The 22,713-nt window shown below is 40.1% G+C and overlaps 1 protein-coding gene across 1 annotated transcript; it reads left to right on the forward strand.

Annotated features, from left to right (window-relative positions):
- Positions 1-15: 15 nt before the first annotated feature.
- LOC142432363 (uncharacterized) lies at positions 16-19,616 on the forward strand. The gene is given in 5 exon segments (XM_075537512.1): positions 16-90; positions 5,449-5,637; positions 11,787-11,913; positions 12,865-14,639; positions 14,641-19,616. Coding segments are annotated over 4 exon segments (2,019 nt in total). The 5' UTR covers positions 16-90; positions 5,449-5,622; the 3' UTR covers positions 14,743-19,616.
- The last annotated feature ends 3,097 nt before the right edge of the window (positions 19,617-22,713 follow it).

The following is a 22,713-nucleotide window of genomic DNA, read 5'->3' on the forward strand; positions in this document are numbered from 1 at the left end:
GAGCGAGCGTGGGCACCGGAAGCGGAAGTGGGGCTCGGGGGCCTTTTAAACTTCCCGCGGGGCTGTGAGGAGCCCAGCGGCTGGGTGCGGGTGAGGCGCGCGCGGCGTGTGGGGGCCGTTCTCGGGGGACGGATAATGGGGGACGTCCGGCCGTGGGCTGGCGACCCGCTGGGGGCGCGTCCCCGGAGACTGCGCTTTGGGGTGGAATGAGTGGCGTCGTCAAGGGCGTGGATTCGTGATTGTAATCGTCGTCTGGCCGGTGGAGGTGGGGATGGGGGCGGGGGGAGGGGGTGTCAGTAATTCCTTGCTGAGTTTTCAGTGGGGTCCGTGTTCAAGTGTCGGCGATGAGGATGACGAGTCCATCAATAGCGGGGGGAACCCCAAACGGGGTGCACTTGACCATTTGCTGAACGGTGCTGGTGAGGAAAGGTCTCAGTTTGGGGGGTGGCGGGGGTGGGGGGCGGACGGGGCTGCGGGTTGGAGTCCCTGGCGATGGTGGTTGTAGTGGCGAGGTCACTGGGAGGAGTCCCTGGGGGTGGTGGTGGAAGAATTCCCGGTGGGAGGCAGAGCTCCTAGGGAATTCCCCACCTTCGTGGGGACAGGCTTTGCCCTGGATCCCCAAGCCAAACGGCTCTACATGGAAACAGAACGCACTCTGAAATGGGGAGCGTAGAGAGCCCTGGTTCTTGTGTGTGTCACTTGTGTATTTCAACAACTAACGCCAGGGTTTTCGGTGTGAGTCCACCGGTGGCTGCGAGGCAGAAAAGACCTGGTGATGGGCTTTCTGAAAGACAGCCGCCTGGGAAACCGTCAGGAGTAAACTGCTGCTCTGTGCCACGGTCCCAAATTTTAACATTGATAAAGTGGGACACCAGCGGGACATCATTTATAAAACTCATATCCTGGCAAAATAGCCACATGGCAGCCGAAAACCGTGTACCCTAGCTTGTCATGCATTCTTTCAAAAGTTCGGGATTTTTAAAAAAACGCCACAGGATGCAGGACAAATTGTTAAAAATCGGGACTGTCCAGCCCAAAGCGGGACGTCTAGTCACCTTACACTAGGCGGTGGGCTGAACCAGAGGGCACAGCGTTTCCTTTCTGTTCTATGATCACAGGTAGCACAAGTTCACGTCCCCAGCCAGTGCTTACTTGAGCCCACTATGGTGACATTGGAGGAGTTGTCCTTAAGTTTAGACTTTTGAATGGCATCCCTCCCCAAGTTTTTAAAAGTATATAACTTGGCCTTTCCACTTGTGTTTATCGTCTGCACATTTCCATATGATAACTTCTTTGTAAAAAAAACCCTATTTTTTGAATCATTTTATTGGGGGCTCGGACAACTCTTATCACCATCCATCCATCCATTGTGTCCAGCACATTTGTACATTTGTTGCCATCATCATTCTCAAACCATTTGTTTTTTACTTGAGTCCTTGATATCAGCTCCTCATTTTCCCCCTCGTGCCTTACCTCACCAAATTCTTTTATTAACAACATAGTATTGGCTACATCAGTGGTTCTCAATGTTCCTCATGCAGCGATCCTTTAAGACAGTTCCTCATGTTGTGGTGACCTCCCCAACCATAACATTATTTTCCTTGCTACTTCACCATGGTCATTTTGCTGCTGTTATGACTCATCATGTAAATACCTGATATGCAGGATGTATTTTCATTGTTTAAAATTGAACGTCATTAAAATGTAGTGATTCATCACCAAAACAATATATGTAATTACATATTGTGAAATATTTATTTCTCATGACAAATCAATGAAATCTTGTCTTGAAGCATGGTGTAGCATGGGTAGCAAGCAGTCTTCATGCTGGGGACTCTTATGTGGGCGTGTCTGCATGTGGGCAGACCCACCTGGAGACAATAGAGGAGCTGTGTCTCTGTTCCTGAGACCATCGGAAATAAGTTTTCCAACAGTCTTAGGCGACCCCTATGCTAGAGGTCATTCAACCCCCAAAGGGGTCTCTACCCAAAGGTTTAAAACTGCTGGGCTACATAGTACTGTAGGATTTTGACCGGTATCACGTTGAAACCATATATAAATTTGTAGAGAGCAGGCTATAAACTCTTAATATAGGCTTTTCTAGTTTTAGCTTTTGAATATGTCTGTTAAGTAGTTAAAATTATATTTTTCTTGCTTTTGCATACATTCCCTTTCACTATGTAAACTTTTAAATATCAATGTGAGGAAAAATAGCTACAGTTTCCATCTGGTTTCAATATTTAATTTCCACTATTACTAATACAGTTTTTAGTTAACCACCACCCCCACTCCCCCACCCCCTGATCTTTGAAGGAGAGCAGCCACAAAACCTTTACATTATTTTAACATATTAGGGGTTTAGAGTTAGAAAGGGTTGAGGTTTTATCTAAGTTCAACCACTTCAACATGGAAATGTTTTCTAAACTCTGAGTGTCCAATTTCTTGTTTTATAAACAGTGAATTCAGAATGATTTTATGACCATCAAGTGGAATTATCTACTGAGCGTGTCCAGGCTAGTGAGTGACATAGAATCTCTTTGAGAAGTGGGAGTTATTGTTATTTCTATGTGTATACTGTTTTAGGGCTTTTGGTATTTTTCTGTCTCGCCCCTTCACTGTTGTATTGATAAGCATCATCCCTGTTACGTGTAGTTGTAATGGTTCATTATGGTGTAATAGATCATTTCATTGGGAATGTGGCACAATTTAGGCTTTTTCCTTCTTATTGTTGGAGCATTTCCCACCTTGGGCTACTATTAACTTTGCTGCTATGAACAATCAAACTAAGTACACATAGCTTGATGTACTTGTTTATGTAAGAATTATTAGGCTATATATGTTGTCAGGTTCCAGCAGCCAACTTTACTAGTTAATGCCAATTTTTGCAAAAATAATTCTACACAGTGGTTAAGTGTGTAACTATGAGCCTTATGGTCAGCAGTGCATGATCTCATCGGTCACTGTTCAGGACAAAGATGTGGCAATCCACTTCTGTAAAGGTTTTCAGTCTTAGAAAACTATGGGGGCAGTTCTACGCTGTCCTATACATCAGTCAATGAGATAGCAATGAGCTTGTTCTTTGTTTTCATCAGCAGTTGTGAATGTTTCCGTCGCCCTAAATCTTGCAACCCCTTGGTCTTATCAGATCTTTTTAGATTTTTGTCTGATTGATGGAACTGAAGTAGCATCTTTTTTTTTTTAACATTTTATTAGGGGCTCATACAACTCTTATCACAATCCATACATATACATACATCAATTATATAAAGCACATCCATACATTCCCTGCCCCAATCATTCTCAAAGCATTTGCTCTCCACTTAAGCCCTTTGCATCAGGTCCTCTTTTTTTTTTCCCCTCCCTCCCCGCTCTCCCCTCCCTCATGTGCCCTTGGTAATTTATACATCGTTATTTTGTCATATCTTGCCCTATCCGGAGTCTCCCTTCCCCCTCTTCCCTGCAGTCCCTCTCCCAGGAAGGAGGTCACATGTGGTCCTTGTAATCAGTTCCCCTGAAGTAGCATCTTATTACAGTTTTAGTTTTTTGATTGTCAATAGAATTTAACTTCTTTCATTACATTTACTGAGCATTACACTTCTTTTTGTTTGTTTATGACATGCCCCACATTTTGGCCCATTTTTTATTGAACTCTTTTAAAAAATTAAAATTCATTTGTGAGGTTCTATATCTATATATCTGTTCTATATCTGAGTGCTGGTTGGAAATACATGTTGCAAATACTTCTGAGGCTTATTTGTTCACACTTTTTAAAAGATGGGTCTTTATTTTGAATAATTCTATTTTTGTTTGTTGCTTCTATACAGAAATACAGAAAATTTAAATGTTGATTTTTGCATCTAGCTATAGTCGGCTACTTTCTTGTTAGTTTTAATACTATAAGCAAGAAGTCTTTTTTAAAAATAGTTTTATTGGCATGTGCTTCACATACCATACAATTTTATTGTTCATTCCTAGTAAGATTGGTACAATCATCACAAATTCAGAATATTTTCATCTTAGATTCATTGTTGTTAGCACCTATTTCCTGCCACCCCAAAATCAGAAGTGTTTTTTTCCCCACTTGGTACACAATTGCAAATTTGAATAGTTGTATTTCATCTCTTTCACTCCTTATATCTTTTCTGTTGTTGTTCTCGTCTGATAATCAGTATAATGCTAAATGAAATTAATGGTGGTGGGCATTCTTTGTTGTTGTTGTTGTTGTTGTTACTGATTTCAATGGGGTAAAAATGTCAACATTTCATTGTTTAGTGTAGTATTAAGTATATTACTTCTTGGTGGATAAGGAAGTACCTGTCTAGTCTTACTTTGTCCCAAAGGGTTAGTGTTTGTTTTAGTTGTCATTATAAGTAGAATTTCTAAAATGTTTTTCATGCTTAATCTTATCAGTTAATTGAATTATATTTATTGAGCTTAAACCTTGCATAATGTCAGCGTGTCTTCATAAATTCGATTTTCTCTATTTTGTTGAGTATATTTGTCCTGTCATGGTTTCTGCATGAGATTTGTGTGTAATTTTCTTGTACCATTGTCAGACTCTCTTTCTTCCAGTTATCCTACTAGAACCAATTCTAATATGGTACCATATTGTGGGGTACCAGCCTCCACAATCGAATGGGCCTCAGGGGTGGTTGTGTCACTGAGGGGTAAAATTACAGAGACATCAGACAAGATAAGTCATGCGAGTGCTCACCCCCAGGACCACCATGACTTCAGGAGCCAGATCCACACAGAGAGAGTGAATATATTTCCAACCAAGGCTTATATACACTCTGGGGGTGGTGGTGTGTGCCAGTCCCCCTAGTTACAGGTAACCACATGTGTAACAGGAAGGGGTTGTATAATAGGCATACGCGTGACAGGAAGGCATACATGTAACAAGATGACTTGACCTTATGTGTCTTTGGGTACTCTTTCATGGGGACAATCCATTATCCTTATCAGAAGGGAGTGGTCCCTACTTAGGGTAGGACAGACAATAGGGTCTGATTGCCTTAGATGGCTGACAACCTTCAGACAGATAACTTTGAAGCAGATGACCTCCAAGCGTATAGTCAATGGCCATGTGCCTACAAACAGCACCTTAGATTTGTTATATACTATGGAGGGACATCCTGGGTTAAAAGCTTTCTGTTTCTTACACCGTCTGTACCATTGAAATCCCAGATTATAAATATGATCAAGGAATAAAATTTTAATTTAGATTCATACTATCTAATAGAGCTATTTGTCCACAAATAATCCTGAACATATGCTGTGTTTCATACAATTTTCACATACCTTTTACTTTTGTCTACTAATTGTTCCCTCTCCCCCAGAGCTGATTTTATTAATTCACTATATAACTTTTTGGGGGGCAACAAAAACGAAGGTTGGGAACTGAAGCAAGTCTATTATCTAAAATGAATATTCCCCTTAAATCCATAGGTCATGACTTCCTGCAACAAGACAAGAATTATGGCATGAGGAGGTGAGGTCTCAGAGAAATTGTGTCTTGTTGCTGGTCTTCCCTTGGCCAAAGAGCTCTTATTGTGACTCAGGGCACAACTAGGACACTTAACTGAGTTGGGGTCGGTGCCCATTTCCTGAGAACAACAGAACATGACTAAGTCTCAGGTAAGCTGCTTTTTTCCCTACTTGAATCTCCAGTGGGTTAGAGGAGACTTTGAACAATAGAAAGCACATAACAGTCAAGTGGCCCAAAGGCCTAGAAAAAAGGATACAAGATTAAAGACCCAACCTAGTTGGAGAATGGATGTCTACCCAAATCATGGGTCATAATGGAATTGGCCTGCTGGTGGGGTCTGATTTTTCTCTTAACTCCCCAAGGGAGGGGTTTCAATATCAACAGCTGAGTGCCTCCACACTTGAACCTTTTTCAGCAATTCCGCCACCAGCTCTTCCCCCCTAGATGCTCTGTTTCTCTGCTGGGTTCAGTGATTCTTTGCAGAACCACAGGCAAAAGTCACCGTTATCAAGTTTGTTAGGGAGGCAATTAGAATCGGTGTGACTCAGGAGCCGGTTCTTCAGTTAGGATTGTCTCTTCTTGCTCTCTGCTGCTGGCCCTGCTCACGGCCTCTCAGGCAAGTGGAACAGAGCTCCTTAGCTTCACTGATCAGTGCCCGGAGGTACCCGACTCTACCAGTAATCCTTGGCCAAAGGTGCACAGGTCTCTAGCTCTGTGTGTTGGAAAGCCTATCTTAAGCAATAGGTCCCCCGAGGGGCCTCATTCTGCCAGGTCCGCAAGCCTCCTGTCTAATGGCATTCAGCGTTATCACTCTGGTCTCCTGCCAGTGTTCTGGTTCTTCTGTGAGCTCTCTGCCGCATACCACTTCTTGATGTTGGAACCTTCTCTGGTGTTATAGCTGTCATCTTTTGGGCATAGGAGGATCTCTGTGTAAGGACTCCTGGTTCAAAGCTCTTCTCTCTTGGTGGTAATGCGGTCCACCTGCTGCTGGGATGGCTCGTTTTGAGTTTAATGGGATGGCAAAATGACTAGTCCCCATGTTAGGGACCCAAACATTTTATTTGCATGGTTGTACCCCAATAAGAGTGCTATGAACTGTATTTTATTGTTGGGGTGAGGGCCCCAACACTCGAACAAGTCCTTAGGAGTGACTTTTCAATTGTGAAACATATTAAAGACTGAGAGAATGTATTTTCCAATGGGTATATATAATGGGGCTTACAAATATTTCATAAGGCACACCCATCATAGAGCTAACATATTACCAATAGGCAATATCAGAAGTGGGTATCATACCATATATACTCATATGTAAGCCGAGTTTTTCAGCACATTTTGGATTCACTTTTTGTGGTAAAATTAGGTGCCCCAGCTGATATTGGCATTGGCTTATACTCGAGTATATGTGGTGATAAACCAGCCTTGAGGTGAGTCTTTGTCTTGACCTAGTGCTAGTTTACCTGAAACCCCCAGGGGTAGCTACCTCTGATCAGTATCAGCAAGAGATGGCAAAACAGAGTTTGTTCCATTTTAGGTGGGTTGACTTTAGAACCTGATTGCTGTTATCTACAGATCACCTTTAGGCTTGTGAAGGATTGATCTTATATGGTAGCTCCTCTATGACACTTCTTTTAAGGTGTGTGTGTGTGTGTGTGTGTGTGTGTGTGTGTGTGTGTGTGAGATTGGAGGGACTGTGTCCAGTCAGGAGCATGTATATTAAGATTTATTTCTAGCTCGTAACCGTGCGTGTCTTCCCCCACCAGAGTTGACTTTCCAGACCTGTCATTCTGAGCATGGGAGATTGAGCTGCAGTCCATTCTCATGCAGCCCACACTTGACCACACATTATGAGTAAGCAGTGTAATCCCCTTGGTGGGCCTCGGTCAAGCCTAGTCTCACCCAGTCATTTGGGGAGAGTGACAGGATTATATCTGCAGCTGCTGTTGGGTATTGTCCAGTCAGTTGCCGCTCACAGAGACCCTCCATGTACGACAGAAGGAAGCATGGCCTGGTCCTTCAGCATCCTCACAGTCGCTATGGTTGAGCCCATTGTCGCAACCACTGTGCCAATCCTGTTGTTGAGGATCTTCCACTGGCCCACTTTACCGAGCATCATGTCCTTTTCCAGAGACTGGCCTACCCTGATAACATATCCAAAATACATGTGATATGAAGTATCACCATTCTTGCTTCTAAGGAACATTTTGGCTGTATTCTTCCAAGACAGATTTGTTTGTTCTTTCTGGCAGTCTATGGGACATTTTGATAGTCTTCATCAGATTAAGTAATTCAAAGACATAGTGCAATTCGACCCCTTGGCTTTTCTAGCCATTGTCCTTTTCATATTTAAAGGGCTAGCTTCCTCCTCCCAATCATTTCACTATGCTTAAACAGTCACTGGATCGTGGGTGGTGGTGTGGGTTAGATACTGGGCTGCTAATTGCCAGGTTGGTGGTTCCAACCCTCTAGTCTTCCACAGGAGAGAGGTGAGGGTGTCAGTTTTGGGAAAGATTTACAGGTTTGAGGGTTGCTGCAAGTTGGAATCTATTCGATTTGGTAAGTAGTCACTGTCTGAGGAAACCAGCCTCCACCAACTTAAGGGCCAGAAGGCACAAATGTACGGCGATGATATATGAAGATGATAGTACAGTCCTAGAGGATAAGAAAGATAGGAGAGAGAGCAAAAGAAAGGAGTCAGACATATTTATGGTCGCCTGATCACCTCAGCTCCTCTTGATGGACCACGTGGAACTGGGAGAAGTGAGAGTGAACCTTTACTATCTTGGGACATTTGCAGGTAGCCTTAACAGTGCATCTTCAGTAGTTACATGCATCACAGGGTGGGCGGTATCTACAGAGAGATGAGGAAACTTAATGCCTGCATTGGGGGAAGGTATGAGGGGGGCTGGGTAACACAGCGGGGAAGAGCTAGTGAAAGCATGTCTGCTTCTGTAGGGAGATAACATCAACCATGTGCTCACTTTAAGACAGCATAGCTGTTTGGGGAAAATCTGGGAGAACAATCATTAAAGCAGGATCATGTACTTGGACTTTACCGCTAACTTACCAAAGTGGAGGCTTTCCTACCGTGGACTACCAGCTTTCCAGATTCCTTCTGTTACAAGTTAGAGAATAGAGTCCTCAACGTATTTCCCTCAGTGTTAGTTTCCCACAACTAACAATCAATCCTGCAGTTTGGCAGATTCTTCAGGGCAAAGTTCATCAGACTAGCCATTCAAATGAGTTGCAAGAGTCCACCTAATCTGGTCAAGTTCTCAAAAGTTTGTTTTATCTTTACCATCTCAGGTGTTGATAAAATTTAACTGAGGGAAGATTGTTCTCCAGCTCTGAGTCTCATGAAATGTCAGAACAGCAGAATCTGTAAGGGGCTCTAAGTTTAGCCACTGTAATCCAGTTCACCTGTGCCTCCCTTTCAGTTAGATTTTTTTTTTTAGTTACAGATTCTACAATTCGTTTTTACAATCACAAGTTAATTATCAGCACTCAAAGCAGAATCAGACACGCAACCCTCCTAATGCCGTCATCCTTTAATACGTTCCTCATGTGGTGGTGTCCCCCCAATCATAAAATGGTTACACTGTCATTTTGCTACTGTTATGTATTGGGTGACCCCTGTGAATGGGTCATTTGACCCCAAAAGGGGTCGAGACCCACAGGTTGAGAACCTCTGGTCTAGGGGGTGGAGGCATGTATTTAAGGTTTGATTCTTTCATGAACTCAACCTTGAGCATCGAATGCTTAAAAACGTTCTTCATTTGGTGTCGAGAATGCCACCCCCACTTTGGGTTTTCTTTTCAAGCTCATTGGCCACATGGAGGGTTCAATTTCTTTTTGTAAATTTTATCTTATTTCTACTCATCCTCTAATCTTAATTCTTGGAATGTCTCATGACTCATTCTTAGCATCACTGATCTTTTCTATCTATATTCACTCCCTGCATGCTTACATGTAGTGTGACAGCCTTAACCACTGTCCAACAGCTGATGACTTCTCCTCATGTCTACCTCCTAGGCCTGTTCCCTGAAGTTCACATGATATATTTCACTGCCTTCTTGGCATCACTTAGATATATTACTGTACACGCTCGTGTATTAGCCGAGTTTTTCAGCACATTTTTAATGCCGTTTTTGTGGTAAAATTAGGTGCCGTGGCTGATATTCTGGTCCGCTTATACTCGAGTATATACGGTATATCTCTACAGATGTGTCCAAGGTACTATTTCTTAAACCAAGCTCCTGATCTCATCTCGAGCCTGTTTCTTCCATAGTTACGTATGAATAGTTAGGGTTTGTATTTCAGGTCAGTTAGTTAAATGTTTATCTTAGTATATAATATACCTTTATATGCATTAAAAATAGAATCATGTCCAGACATTCTAAAACATCTGTCACATAATAGTATAGTAAGTTACACAGTCCTACCCAGTTCTTGCTAGGAATTACAAAGACTGTGATTAGAAGAATCAAATAATTCGTAGCACTACATCAGATGTCCATGTCTCTCACTTATTTCAGGGCAGACTTTTGCAGTAGTTCACTAAATATAGTATTTATCTTAAATTTTAAGTGGTATTCTATTTCATATGATGCAAGGGTCTTTATACAGGGAATCCCCTGGATTATGATTGAGTTCTGTACCTAAATCTGTCTTTAAGCTGAATTTGTACATAATTAAATACATTTATATTTCATGTCAGTTAGTCAAATGTTTGTCTTAGTATGTAATAGTGTACTTTTATATGCATTAAAAAAGTAAGGAAACCCTTTTAGCCATTCTAAAACCTCTATAACTGTGGGGGACCAGCCTTCCCATAACCGACTGGGTCTAAGGGGCGATTGTGTAATTAAGGGGTAAATTAAGGAGACATCAGACAAGATAAAGCATGCCAGTGCTCACCTCTGGAACCATCATGACTTCAGGAGCCAGATCTGAGCAGAGAAAGTGAGTACTATAATCTCACAAGTTTACATAATCTGGGGCACGCAGGCCACAGTAAGCACATACTTCACAGGAAGGGTTGTGCGATAGGCATACACATAACAGGAGTGGGGCAAGCTAGGGGTGTACACACAATAGGAAGGGGAGACACTAGGAGCACACATGTGACAGGAAGGCATATATGTAACTAGATAAGTGGGTTCTAGAGTCAAGATGGCAGCCTAACCTTGGTCATCCCTGAGCTGCTTGACCTTAGGTGTCTTTGGGCTCTCCTTCAGGGGAACAATCCAATATCCTTATCAGAAGGGAGTGGGTCCTACTTAGGGACAGACAACAGGGTCTGATTGCCTTAGATGGCTGCTAACTTTCAGGTAGATAACCTTCAAGCAGTTGACCTCCAAGTATATATAGTAGCAGCCATGTGCTTGCAAGTAGCACCTTAAGATTGGCATTATTATGGAGGGGAAATGGTGGGGAATAACTTTTACTTAGAAGAATGTGAGTGGGACGCATCTCCAACCCACTAATGTGAAGGTTCCCTCCACGGGGACCCTTGGCCTCCAGACTCCTTAATGTATGAATGTTTAGAGTTTGCCCACATACACTCTCTTCCCGTTTCCCACATATAACATAATAGCATATTAATAGTACTAATAATGTTTTTACATCTATTGCAAAGTCGTGCCCATTTGTTATTACGAACTATTGTCTGTACCTGAAGTTTTAATATATCGGTAGACTTTAGGAGGGTTGGTTTGTAACTGGATTGTTTATATCACCAGATGTTTGTAACTGGGAACTGCCTATATTCCTAATTTTCTGAGTTATTATTATTAAAGAGTGCTTTATATTTGCTTTTTCCTGATGTTTTGTTATTAATATTTATGGATGTACAGAAAAGTTGAGTTTTACAGTGAAGACATATGTATTTATTGACTGAATTATGTAACAATATTTTAAGATAGTTGCCTTATCACATACCTCTCCATCTAGACATAATCTGTTTCACCTTATTTAATGTACAATTTATATACAATTAAATACATAAGTCTTAATGTATCACCCAATGGTTTTAAACTATGTATAACTTGTGTTACCTTTTTTTCATTCATCTGTTTTCATGATTAAGTGATTTTGAACCTATTTTGTTAATATGGTAAATTACATTGGTTGCTTTTTAAATGATAGGATTTTTAATGAGCTTTAAGTTTCTTCCACAAGAGAGACCCACCAAAAATTTATCTAAGATTTCTTATTTGAACATGATAAGTTCTTGTGCATCTTTTTCATGTCATTGAATGAAAATCTCTTTAATTTAAACAAAAACATGCCATTTCAGGTAACATTGTTATTTAAGGATGTTGCTGTGTACTTCACGTTGGAGGAGTGGCAGCTGCTGGACTCTGCCCAGAAGGACCTGTATTGTGATGTGATGTTGGAAAATTATAGCAACCTGGTATCAGTGGGTAAGAACATCTTTCCTGTAGAACCCTTGATTAACTGCCAGTCTAATGTATCTTCTTTACCAATGTCTATCATTTGTAAGTCCTCCGAAATATTTCGAACTTGCAATTGATAAATGATCAAGTCTGAACTTAGAGGATCATGCTCTCACCTCCAAAATGAAAGTTTTTCACTTTGCTGAAGTGCAAAGTCTCAAATAGATCTTTCTCAGTTCTTCGAACGCCCTGAAGACCAAGGTTTTAGACCAAGGTCTTTGACCCAGGTTTACCCATATACCAGTTATCATATTTTCAGACTAGAATCAATTTTTCCAATGTATTAAGAAGATTCATAGACTGTATAGGTAGGAACCAGTAGAGCAGTCTAAGTGAGTGAGTGAGAAACTAGGTAGGTGGGTGAGAGTGGAAAAGTTTAGAACCCCTGATATGCTAATTTTTAGATTTTTACTTTAAAATACCTGGACCTTTAAAGATGAACACAACAGTTGACATGACCTTAGATGTGTCGTTAAGAGTACTTTTTCTCATTACCCTTTTCATAGTAAGACTCGACTTTGATATATAGACACTATGGCCTTTAAATCTACACATTGTGCCTTAGATCTCTAAATCTGAACCAGGACCTTATGTCCTAGGTTTCTCTCTCTCTCTCTCTCTCTCTTTCTCTCTGGTATATTATTTTTCCCTCTATCCACACTGCATGCTGCCTTTATTCACGCAACAGTTCACCTATGGATAGAGTTATGCTTTCAAATAGTCATACTTTTTCCTCCTTGATCCTGTTTTATATGACTTTTGTGCCCCTCTGTATCCATTCTGTTTTCTCCTGCTTAAAATCTCCAGTTTGTAGTCTGTGGCCAGAATGTTATTTCTTTCCTTTGTTCCTGTTTTGAGAGTGCTCCCCTTTCAGCACTCCTTTTCAATTATGTAAGGATTTATTGGTCTCCTTCCTAGAAGACTCCTGGCAAATTAAAGATGATACAAGTTTGCACCAGGAAAACTCTGACAAGCTCGATGTTATGGAGAGACACCAGGAATGTGATGTACTTGGAAAAATATTTCATCTGAGGAAAAACTTGGATACATTTCATTCATATAGAAAAACCTTTCAACATAATTTTAGTTTACTATTTAATAGCACAAGTTTTGTCAATAAGAAAACTAAAGCATTAAATGTACCTGAGAAATTATTTCTTTGTACTACCCATGAAAACGTTCACCCTGGAGCTAACTGCAATGCTCGTAGAAGTGCTGCTAGTAAAAAGCCAGGCCTCAACACGAGTCGTAGAGAAATGAAATTTTACAAATGCAGCGAATGCCAGAGATGCTTTAACCACGTGTCACAGCTCCTTCTACACCAGAGAATTCACACAAGAGAGAAATCCTTCAGGTGCATTGAATGTAGGAAAGCTTTTGTATGGAAAAGTCACCTCATTTTACACCAGAGAACTCACACAGGAGAGAAACCTTTCGGATGCAATGAATGTGGAAGACTCTTCTCACAGAAATCACAGCTCATTGTACATCAGAGAACTCATACAGGAGAGAAAACTTATGAATGCGGTGACTGTCCCAAAGCTTTTATTCGGAAGGCCGACCTTATTTTACACCAGCGAACTCACACAGGAGAGAAACCTTATGAGTGCCGAGAATGTCAAAAAGCCTTTAGTAGTAAGTCTCAACTCACTATACACCAGAGGCGTCATACAGGAGAGAAACCGTATGAGTGCAGCGAATGCGGGAGAACGTTCCCCCATAAATCCAGTCTAATTTTACATCGGCGAACTCACACAAGAGAAAAACCCTATAAATGCAGCGACTGTCAGAAAACCTTCATCAGTAAGGCACACCTCATTAAACACGAGAAAACTCACACAGGCGAGAAACCCTATGGATGTGATGAATGTGGAAAAACTTTCTCTCTCAAATTTAATCTCACCTTACACCAGAGAATGCATACAGGGGAAAAGCCCAACGAATGCAGTCACTGTCAGAAAGCTTTTATCCGGAAGTCCCAGCTCATTGAGCACCAGAGAACTCACACAGGAGAGAAACCCTTTACATGTCAAACGTGTCCAAAAGCTTTCACCCGGAAGTCAGAGCTCCTTTTCCATCAGAAAATCCACACAGGAGAGAAACCGTATGAGTGCAGTCAGTGTCAGAAGGCTTTCATGAGGCAGTCAGAACTCCTTTTACATCAGAGAATACATACAGGAGAGAAACCTTATGAATGCGGTCAATGCCAGAAAGCCTTCAGAACAAAGTCACAACTCAACATACACCAGAGGACACATACAGGAGAGAAGCCCTATAGATGCAGTGACTGTGGGAAAGTCTTCACACAGAAGTCGCAGCTTGTTGTGCATCAGAGAACTCACACAGGAGAGAAACCATACGAATGCAGTCAGTGTCAGAAAGCCTTCAGCACCAAGTCCCTACTCACCATACACCAGAGGACTCATACAGGAGAGAAACCCTACAGATGCAGTGACTGTGGGAAAGTCTTCACACAGAAGTCACAGCTTGTTGCACATCAAAGAACGCACACAGGAGAGAAACCATATGAATGCAGCGATTGTCAGAAAGCTTTCAGCCGTAAGTCGCCCCTCATTATACACCAGCGAACCCACACGGGAGAAAACCCCTATGTCTGTAGTGAATGTGGGAAAGGTTTCACCTGGAAGCCTGGCCTCAGGAGACATCAAAGGACCCATAAAGAAGAGAAGCATTATGAATGCACTGAATGTGGGACATCTTTTAGTGTCAAGTCACACCTCAGTGCACATCAAAGAACCCATACAAGCAAGAAATCATATGAATATAGGAAAATAGGAAAGCGTTTAGGGAGATCATTTCATCTTGAGAGCACAACTATGTAAGAGAAATTGTTTATATCCAGTAGTTGAATAAAAGTATTCATCTGGTCGTGGTTAGAGCATTAAAATGAGAGAAGCCTAACTTAATGCAGATAATAAATTAGATTAAACTTACCAGTAGTCGGTAGGTTGCAGTTCATTGTTCATCAGGACAATATATCTATGAAAGAGATCTTGTGAGTACAGCATTTGTGACCGGTTTTTACACAGATGTCAAAGCTTATTATATTACAGACAACCACTATAAATGTAATTTTGTGAAAACTTCCCCAAAAATATATAATACTTAATAGCAGAGGAATGTATATGGGAAAGGAACTATCCACATGAAGTAAATGCTGGGATATTTTTGTTCATTAATCTCTAATGCTCCAGAGAATTTACACCTGCGTGAAACCATGTAACAATAATAAATGAGAATAAAACTTCATTAAAAGTTACATGCAAAAATGTATTAGAAAACTTACATTTTTTAATGATGGAAAAGGTATGTTTAACAGATAATGCAAATATAAATGTATTGAATGTGGGGATGATTGTACCTGTTATTTAGGAAAAATTAAGACAGGTCATTGAATTATGGAGAGGATTTCTAGAAATAATTTTGTAAGAGTAAGTCATTCTTGTGAATATCATGTTTATAAAGGAAGTCTTACAAAAGAAAAGAAAGAATATTACAATATGCTTTCAAAATGAGGAGACAGTTTTTTAAAATCATTTTATTAGCGGCTTATACAACTCATCACAATCCATACATACATCAATTGTGTGAAGCACATTTGTACATTCTTTGCCCTCATCATTCTCAAAACATTTGTTCTCCATCTAAGCCCCTGGTATCAGCTCGAAGAGGATATGGTTCTGCCATGGAATATGAAACTTGTAATGTCTGTGAGTAAATTAAGTAATCAAAACAAATAATGAAGTTATCCAAACAATTTCATCTACATCTCGGGGTTGTGCTTTTAGTGCGTCTTCTACCAGAAATGTGGCCTTTACAGGTTTGTATGTTAATATAATTAGAGGTATATGAAATGAATACATATGTTATTAGAATTAATTTTAAAATAACAGAAAAGTTGCAAGAATAGTACAAAGAACACCTATATACTCTTCATCCATATTCCTCAATTGCTAATATTTTCCTCACTTGCTTTAGTATAGTCTCTATCTCATTTTATGTATAGGTATTATTTCTCTGAACCATTCGAGAGGACATTTCAGGCATAAAATTCTTCTTTACTCCTAATTGCTTTATTGTATATTATATTAACTTATGCAAGAAGTAGCACTTACAACCTTCTCCTACATAATCATACTACAACTCTTAAAATCAGGAATGTATATCTTTAATCATAGGAAAATCAGGAATATTGATTCAACACCATTCTCTATAGAATTTATTCAATTAGTTATCAATTATATTCTTTGCAGCTAAGAAATAAATAAAATAGAGCTGATATATGATCCAAGACCATGTTTTGTGTACTGTATAACTCATATTTCTTTGATCTCTTTAAATCTGTAATTCTTTAGTCTGTTTTTTATGGAAGAGTAAAGACCTGTGGCTTTCTCAAATACCTTTCCATTTGCATTTTCCTAATATCACTTCATGATTGAAAGCATGTTTGCGGCAGAGCGGCGCACTGCATGTGCGACTCTGTGTCTTCAGTGTGTTGCGTCAGGAGACAGATGGTCTTGGTGTGCCCCTTTGCTCATAGGATGAAGTCTGGCCGGTTTGCAGGGTGTTTCTTGGCTGGTTTCTCCGCTAGTCATCTCTTTCTCCCACTGAAATCAATAAGTAATTTGTAGAGAGATAACTTGGGACTATGTAAATATCTTGTTCTTCATCGAACATCCCCTCTTTATATTCTTTTCATTCATTTGGGAAGCCAGTTATTATTACCTGAATCATGTTCTGTAATGGCTGCACAGTCATGGTTTATGTTTTTTTTTAATATTGAGCATTTACTGTAAAGAAAGTTGTTTTCCACCTATTTATGTGCTTCTTTTCTTTGTCGGTCTACACTCAGGGATTCTATGTTGTACACTGGTTTATGTCCTGTGAATCTCCTTATTATGAGTTTGTATATTCTCAGACATCACCAGTACAACCCCTCCAAATTGGCTTCTGTGTCTTTTTGCCTCTAAATTTTTTTGTTCATACTTGAACCGTTTTACTTACTCCCAAGGATAGCTAAGTATCTTATATGTGCAAATCACACAGCACTCATTAATGGAACACTGTACAGCAGTGAAGTAACCCTGGGGGTGCAGTGAGTAAGCACCTCACCATTAGTCCAAATGATGGCGGTGTGAATCCATCATTTCAAGGCAGGGGTCAAAGATCTGGTCATATGATCCTGAAGGATTACACTCAGGGACATCCTCTGTGGCAGTTCTATATTCATCAGTATGGCTGAATCTCACACATATTCCTTTAAATATCACAGTTAAATATAAAAGTATAATATTAAATTAATATAAAAATCAAATACCTGGTAGATTCATATACAACAAAATTACAAAGAAAAGTAAATGCTAAATACAAAACTTAAGACGGGGCCAAAAAAGAAGCCTTCAACAGTGTTGAGAATGTTCTCGATGTTAAACCTGATGGAGATATGTCTTCCCTCTGTTATTATTTATATCCTACATATATGCTATATGTTCCTTTGTATGAAATATAATTTCAGAAATTACTACTGGGTAAAAAATATCAATGCATAGTTTTTTTTAGTTTATTGGATACTTATTTAAGGGAAATTGTGTGTAAGTTAAGTACTTTGGAATCAAGGGGCCAGTTGTATTTGAACAGTACGATTTTATGGTATTTTTGAATTGTTTTTCATCCTGTTCGGATTTAATGAGTTATCTGAAAACAAAATCGGAATAACTGTATTACACTCGTAAATTCTTAAATACTGCATGTTGAGATTTTAGAACAATAAAGAATGACTTACCTTAATTTTCTTTCACTGCAAAGTTCCACATGCACCGCCATTTGAAACCATGTTTTAAAAATTACTATTTTAAAGGACCAGTGTTTCTTTCACATAGTGCTGTAACATCAGTGTAAGAGAAATCTATTTTTGAAAATAAATGAATGTGAAAATTATGTCTCCCATTGTCTGAACATTAGATTTGTCCCCTCTCAGTTTATTTGACTACCAAACTCCTTTTTAAAAAATACTATGTTTAGTGAAATGAGCCAGTCACAAAGGGATAAATATTGTACAATTTTACTTACATAAAATACGTTAGGCAAGTATATAGAGACAAATTTTTTGTGTGAATACCAGGAACAAAAGATAGGTGTAAAGGGGAGCCTAGTGTTTGGGGGAAGGGAGATAATGAATTTTTGTTAAAGGTCATGGGAAATTTGGGAAATAGAAAATACTAATAGTTGAACCACATGATAAACATAACTAATGTCTCTGAACTATGTAAACTAAGAATGTTGGTTTTCTAACTTGAAACGGAAAACACTCCAGAGGCCATCTTCAGCCAAAGTTAAATGGAATGAAGAATGTGCTCAGAACAGTTAACTATACAAAGCCAAAAGGACAGCATTCACCCAAAGCCAAAAATGAAAAGACAGAAAGGGACAAGGGAGCCAGTTGAGTGGGAATGGGGAGCCAAGGGAGGAAATGCGATTGCTGGCACTTCGCAGGGATTGTGGACAATGTCGTGGAACAATTTGTGTATGAATTATTGATTAGAAAACTAATATGCTATGTAAACATTCACCTAAAACACAATAAAATGTTCAACATAATGTTGAAATGGCACTTATATATATATATATTACTATAATTAGAAAAAAAATCCTATCTTTTCTTGAATTTTGAGTACATTAAGAGAATATTAACCATGATTGGACTTATTTATTCAAAAATGACCTAGGAAGTGGTGTCTTCTAGAAGAATTTGTCTACTGTTAGTGCTTATTTCTTCCTTAAATCCTTGATAGAATCGCAGGTGGAACAGTATGGTCAGGTGCCATCAAGTTCTGACTCAGAGACACACCTTGTACAACGGACGAAAATGTTCTTATGAGGTAGAAGTCAGAGACACATTCTTTCAACCTTTTTACCAATTCCGACACTAGTTCCTCCCACGGCACTTTCTACTTACCTAGAGCTGACTTAGGATGGTGGCATTTATTGGGATTTACAACATTTTATTATTAGTGCAAAAGAAAGTCATTGGAAGGCATTAATCAAAGGGGAGAGGTGATATTATTTATGATTAAAACATTCATTAGCCACTGTGTGACGAATGTATTGCTATAGAGCACAAGTCAAAGCAGATCGAATTAGGAGACTAGGAAGCTGGTTCCGTGGTGATGGTTGAACTGATGGGATAGTAACAGCGATTGGAACAGATGCACAAATTTGGTCCACTTTAATGAAACTTGAGTCAGTGACATTTGGTGATGGGTTAGTAGAGGAAATGAGTTGCTTAATATGGCCCTTCTAGTCTACATGACATCATTTTAAGACAGAACTAACTTCCAAAGGACTCTGTACTTGATGTTGGGGACAAGAATCTTTTTATTTTTAAGATAATTTTATTGGGGGCTTGTGTTAGTCTGGGTATTTTAGAAAAACAATCCACAAAAAACTTATGTGTACAGGGAGGGAGGGGAAAAAAAACGAGGACCTGATGCAAAGGGCTTAAGTGGAGAGCAAATGCTTTGAGAATGATTGGGGCAGGGAATGTATGGATGTGCTTTATACAATTGATGTATATATATGTATGGATTGTGATAAGAGTTGTATGAGTCCCTAATAAAATGTAAAAAAAGAAGAGAAAAAAAGAAAATGATTAGGGCAAAGAATGTACAGATGTGCTTTATACAATTGATGTATGTATATGTATGGACTGTGATAAGAGTTATATGAGCCCCTAATAAAATGTTTTTTTAAAAAAAAAACATGTGTAAGAGAGTTTTACATAAAAGGTAAGTGCATGTCAAGAGAACTTTCCAACCCAGTGCTGCCCAAGCCCACAAGTCCAACATTAACCCATTAACCCATATGTCCAATACCAATCCACAAAGTCCTCCATCTCACAAAACACACACTATGATGCCAACTGCAGGAGGAAAGCCAAGTCAGTGAATGTGTAAGCATCTCAGCGATGGCAGTGCTGCTCCAGCACCCAGGCCTGCATCAGGGTAGGTCCATGTGGCTTCTTGGGGATGTCTTGCAGGAAGTGAGCCTTGCAAGCTGAAGCAGGGAACTGGCTAAGGCAGCTGCACCCTGGTCTGACCACCACAATGCAAGAGACCCGAGAACTCAAAAGACGAGGCTCACCAAGCCATTTATCTCTCCGCCCTTCAATTAACCCCACATGTGTTTATCAGCCAGGTTGGCACAATAAACTTTAACTACCTTAGGGCTCTGACAGCTCTTATCTGGCAACATTAATTTTGCTAACTGAACTGCTCACATCATGTTCCTAGTGGTAGTCGCATCAGTCTCATACGTAAAAGACCAATTCTTAGATGTGGGGTATAAAGATTTATCTATGTATCTGTGTTCAGAACACAGATATGTGGGATCCAGCCCATATCCAGATGGGTCCTAAGGGATGGTTGTGTCATTGAAGGGAAGAAATGAAGAGACAGAAGTTTGGGGATCCTCACCTCTGTCATGGCATCAGGAACCAGGTCTGAGCAGGAGAGAGAGTATCTTCTTACACCAACTTATATAGTCTCGGAGCATGCAAGCCCCTGTAATTATAGGTAACCACATATGTATCAAAGTGGGCAATGTCTTTTTTTTAAATGTAAAAAATTATTTTTTACATTACAAAAGAATAGAAAATTATCAATTATCTAAATAGAAACATAAAACATACTAAACAAAGTCAAAGGATTTTAATGTTAAGGGAAAAAACCCTCCACAAATCTAACATAAAATAGATATAGTTCAATATGTTGATATGCTAAACATTCCTTTTTTAAAAAAGGTCAAAATGTCAGACTTAGAGGAAAGAGAAAAAACATGACCGCATCTCAGAAAAATTACAAAAATATCCACTTTCACCACTGATATTAGAAATTGACTGTGTATTAAAAAAGAAACACAAAAAACCCCCCAAAAACTACAGCAATTAGAATAAGAGTTTTTAAAGGTTAACTTTTTAAATGTTTTATTGTGAATTAGGTAAAAGTTTACAGATCAACAGTTTTGTATTCAAAAGTTCGTACTTAATTTATTTCAACTCATGGACCGCAATTCCCTCATTGTACCATCCCTCTCCACTTTGCCTGTGTCCTTGTCTTCCTTACTTCCTAACCCTCTCAAGTGTGTCACTGGGTAAATGTGCCCTTGATCTTTTTTTAAATCATTTTATTAGGGACTCATACACCACCCATCTCGATCCATACATACATCAATTGTGTAAAGCACATTTGTGCATTCATTGCCCTCATCATTCTCAAAACTTTTGCTCTCCACTTAAGCCCTGGCATCAGGTCCTCATTTTTTCCCCTCCCTCATGAACCTCTAATAATTTATAAATTGTTAATTTGTCATATCTGGCTCTGTCCCACATCTCCCTTCCCCCACTTTTCTGTTGTATGTCCCCCAGGGAGGAGGTCAAATGCAGGTCCTTGAAGTAGGTTCCCCCTTTCTGACCCTACCCTCCCTATGCCCTCCCAGTATCGCCTCTCATTCCACTGGTCCTGAGGGAATCATCCGCCCTGGCTTCCCTGTGTTTCCAGTTCTCATCTGTACCGGTGTACCTCCTCTGGTCTAGTCAGACTTGCAAGGTAGGATTCAGATCATGACAGTGGGGGTGGGGGGGTGGGGGGAGGGGGAGGAAGCATTTAAGAACTAGAGGAAAGTTGTAATTTTGTTCGTTGCTTTTTTGCACCCTGTCTTGTCTCCTCCCCAAGACCCTTCTGTAAGGGGATGTCCAGTGGCCTACAAATGAGTTTTGGGTCTCCACTCCGCACTCCCCCGCTCATTCACTATGGTAAGATTTTTGTTCTGATGATGCCTGATACCTGATCCCTTGACACCTTGTGATCGCACAGGCTGGTGTGCTTCTTCCATGTGGGCTTTGTTGGTTCTGTGCTAGATGGCCACTTGTTTACCTCCAAACCTTTAAGACCCCAGATGCTATCTTTTGATTGCCAGGCACCATCAGCTTTCTTCACCACATTTGCTTATGCAACCCATTTGTCTTCAGCGATCATATCAGGGAGGTGAGCACAAAATGATACAATTTTTTTGTTCTTTGATGCCTGATAACTGATCGCTTCAGCACCTCTTGGCCACACAGGCTGGTGTGCTTCTTCCATATGGGCTTTATTGCTTCTGTGCTAGATGGCCGCTTGTTTACCTTCAAGCCTTTAAGACCCCAGATACTATCTCTTTTGATAGTCGGGGACCATCAGCTTTCTTCACCACATTTAGTTGTTCACCCACTTTGTCTTCAGCGGTTGTATTGGGAAGGTGAGCATCATAGAATGCCAATTTAATAGAAGAAAGTATTCTTGCATTGAGGGAGTACTTGAGTGGAGGTCCAATGTTCCTCTGCTGCCTTAATACTAACCTTATTAATATATGCACATAGATCTATTTCCCCATCCTCATGTATAAATATATTTGCATATGTATTTGACTTTATCTAGACCTCTATAAATGCCCTCTGCCTCCCCTCTCTTTCCTCTAACTTCCCTCCTGTCCCACTGTCATGCTCAGTCCTCACCAGGGTTTCAGCAATTCCTCTTAGTTACGTTGCCCTTGATCATGCCCAACCAGGCCTCCCACACCCTTCTCACCCCCAATTTGGATCGCTTGTTGTTCCCTTGTCCCTGGGTTTATTAACACCACTACCTTTCCCCCCACCTCCCCGTCTCCCATGTCCCCATGGAACTATCGGTCCCGTTGTTTTCTCCTCCAATTATT

This window comes from Tenrec ecaudatus, chromosome 18 (genome assembly GCF_050624435.1).
Source record: "Tenrec ecaudatus isolate mTenEca1 chromosome 18, mTenEca1.hap1, whole genome shotgun sequence".
Lineage (NCBI taxonomy): Eukaryota > Metazoa > Chordata > Mammalia > Afrosoricida > Tenrecidae > Tenrec > Tenrec ecaudatus.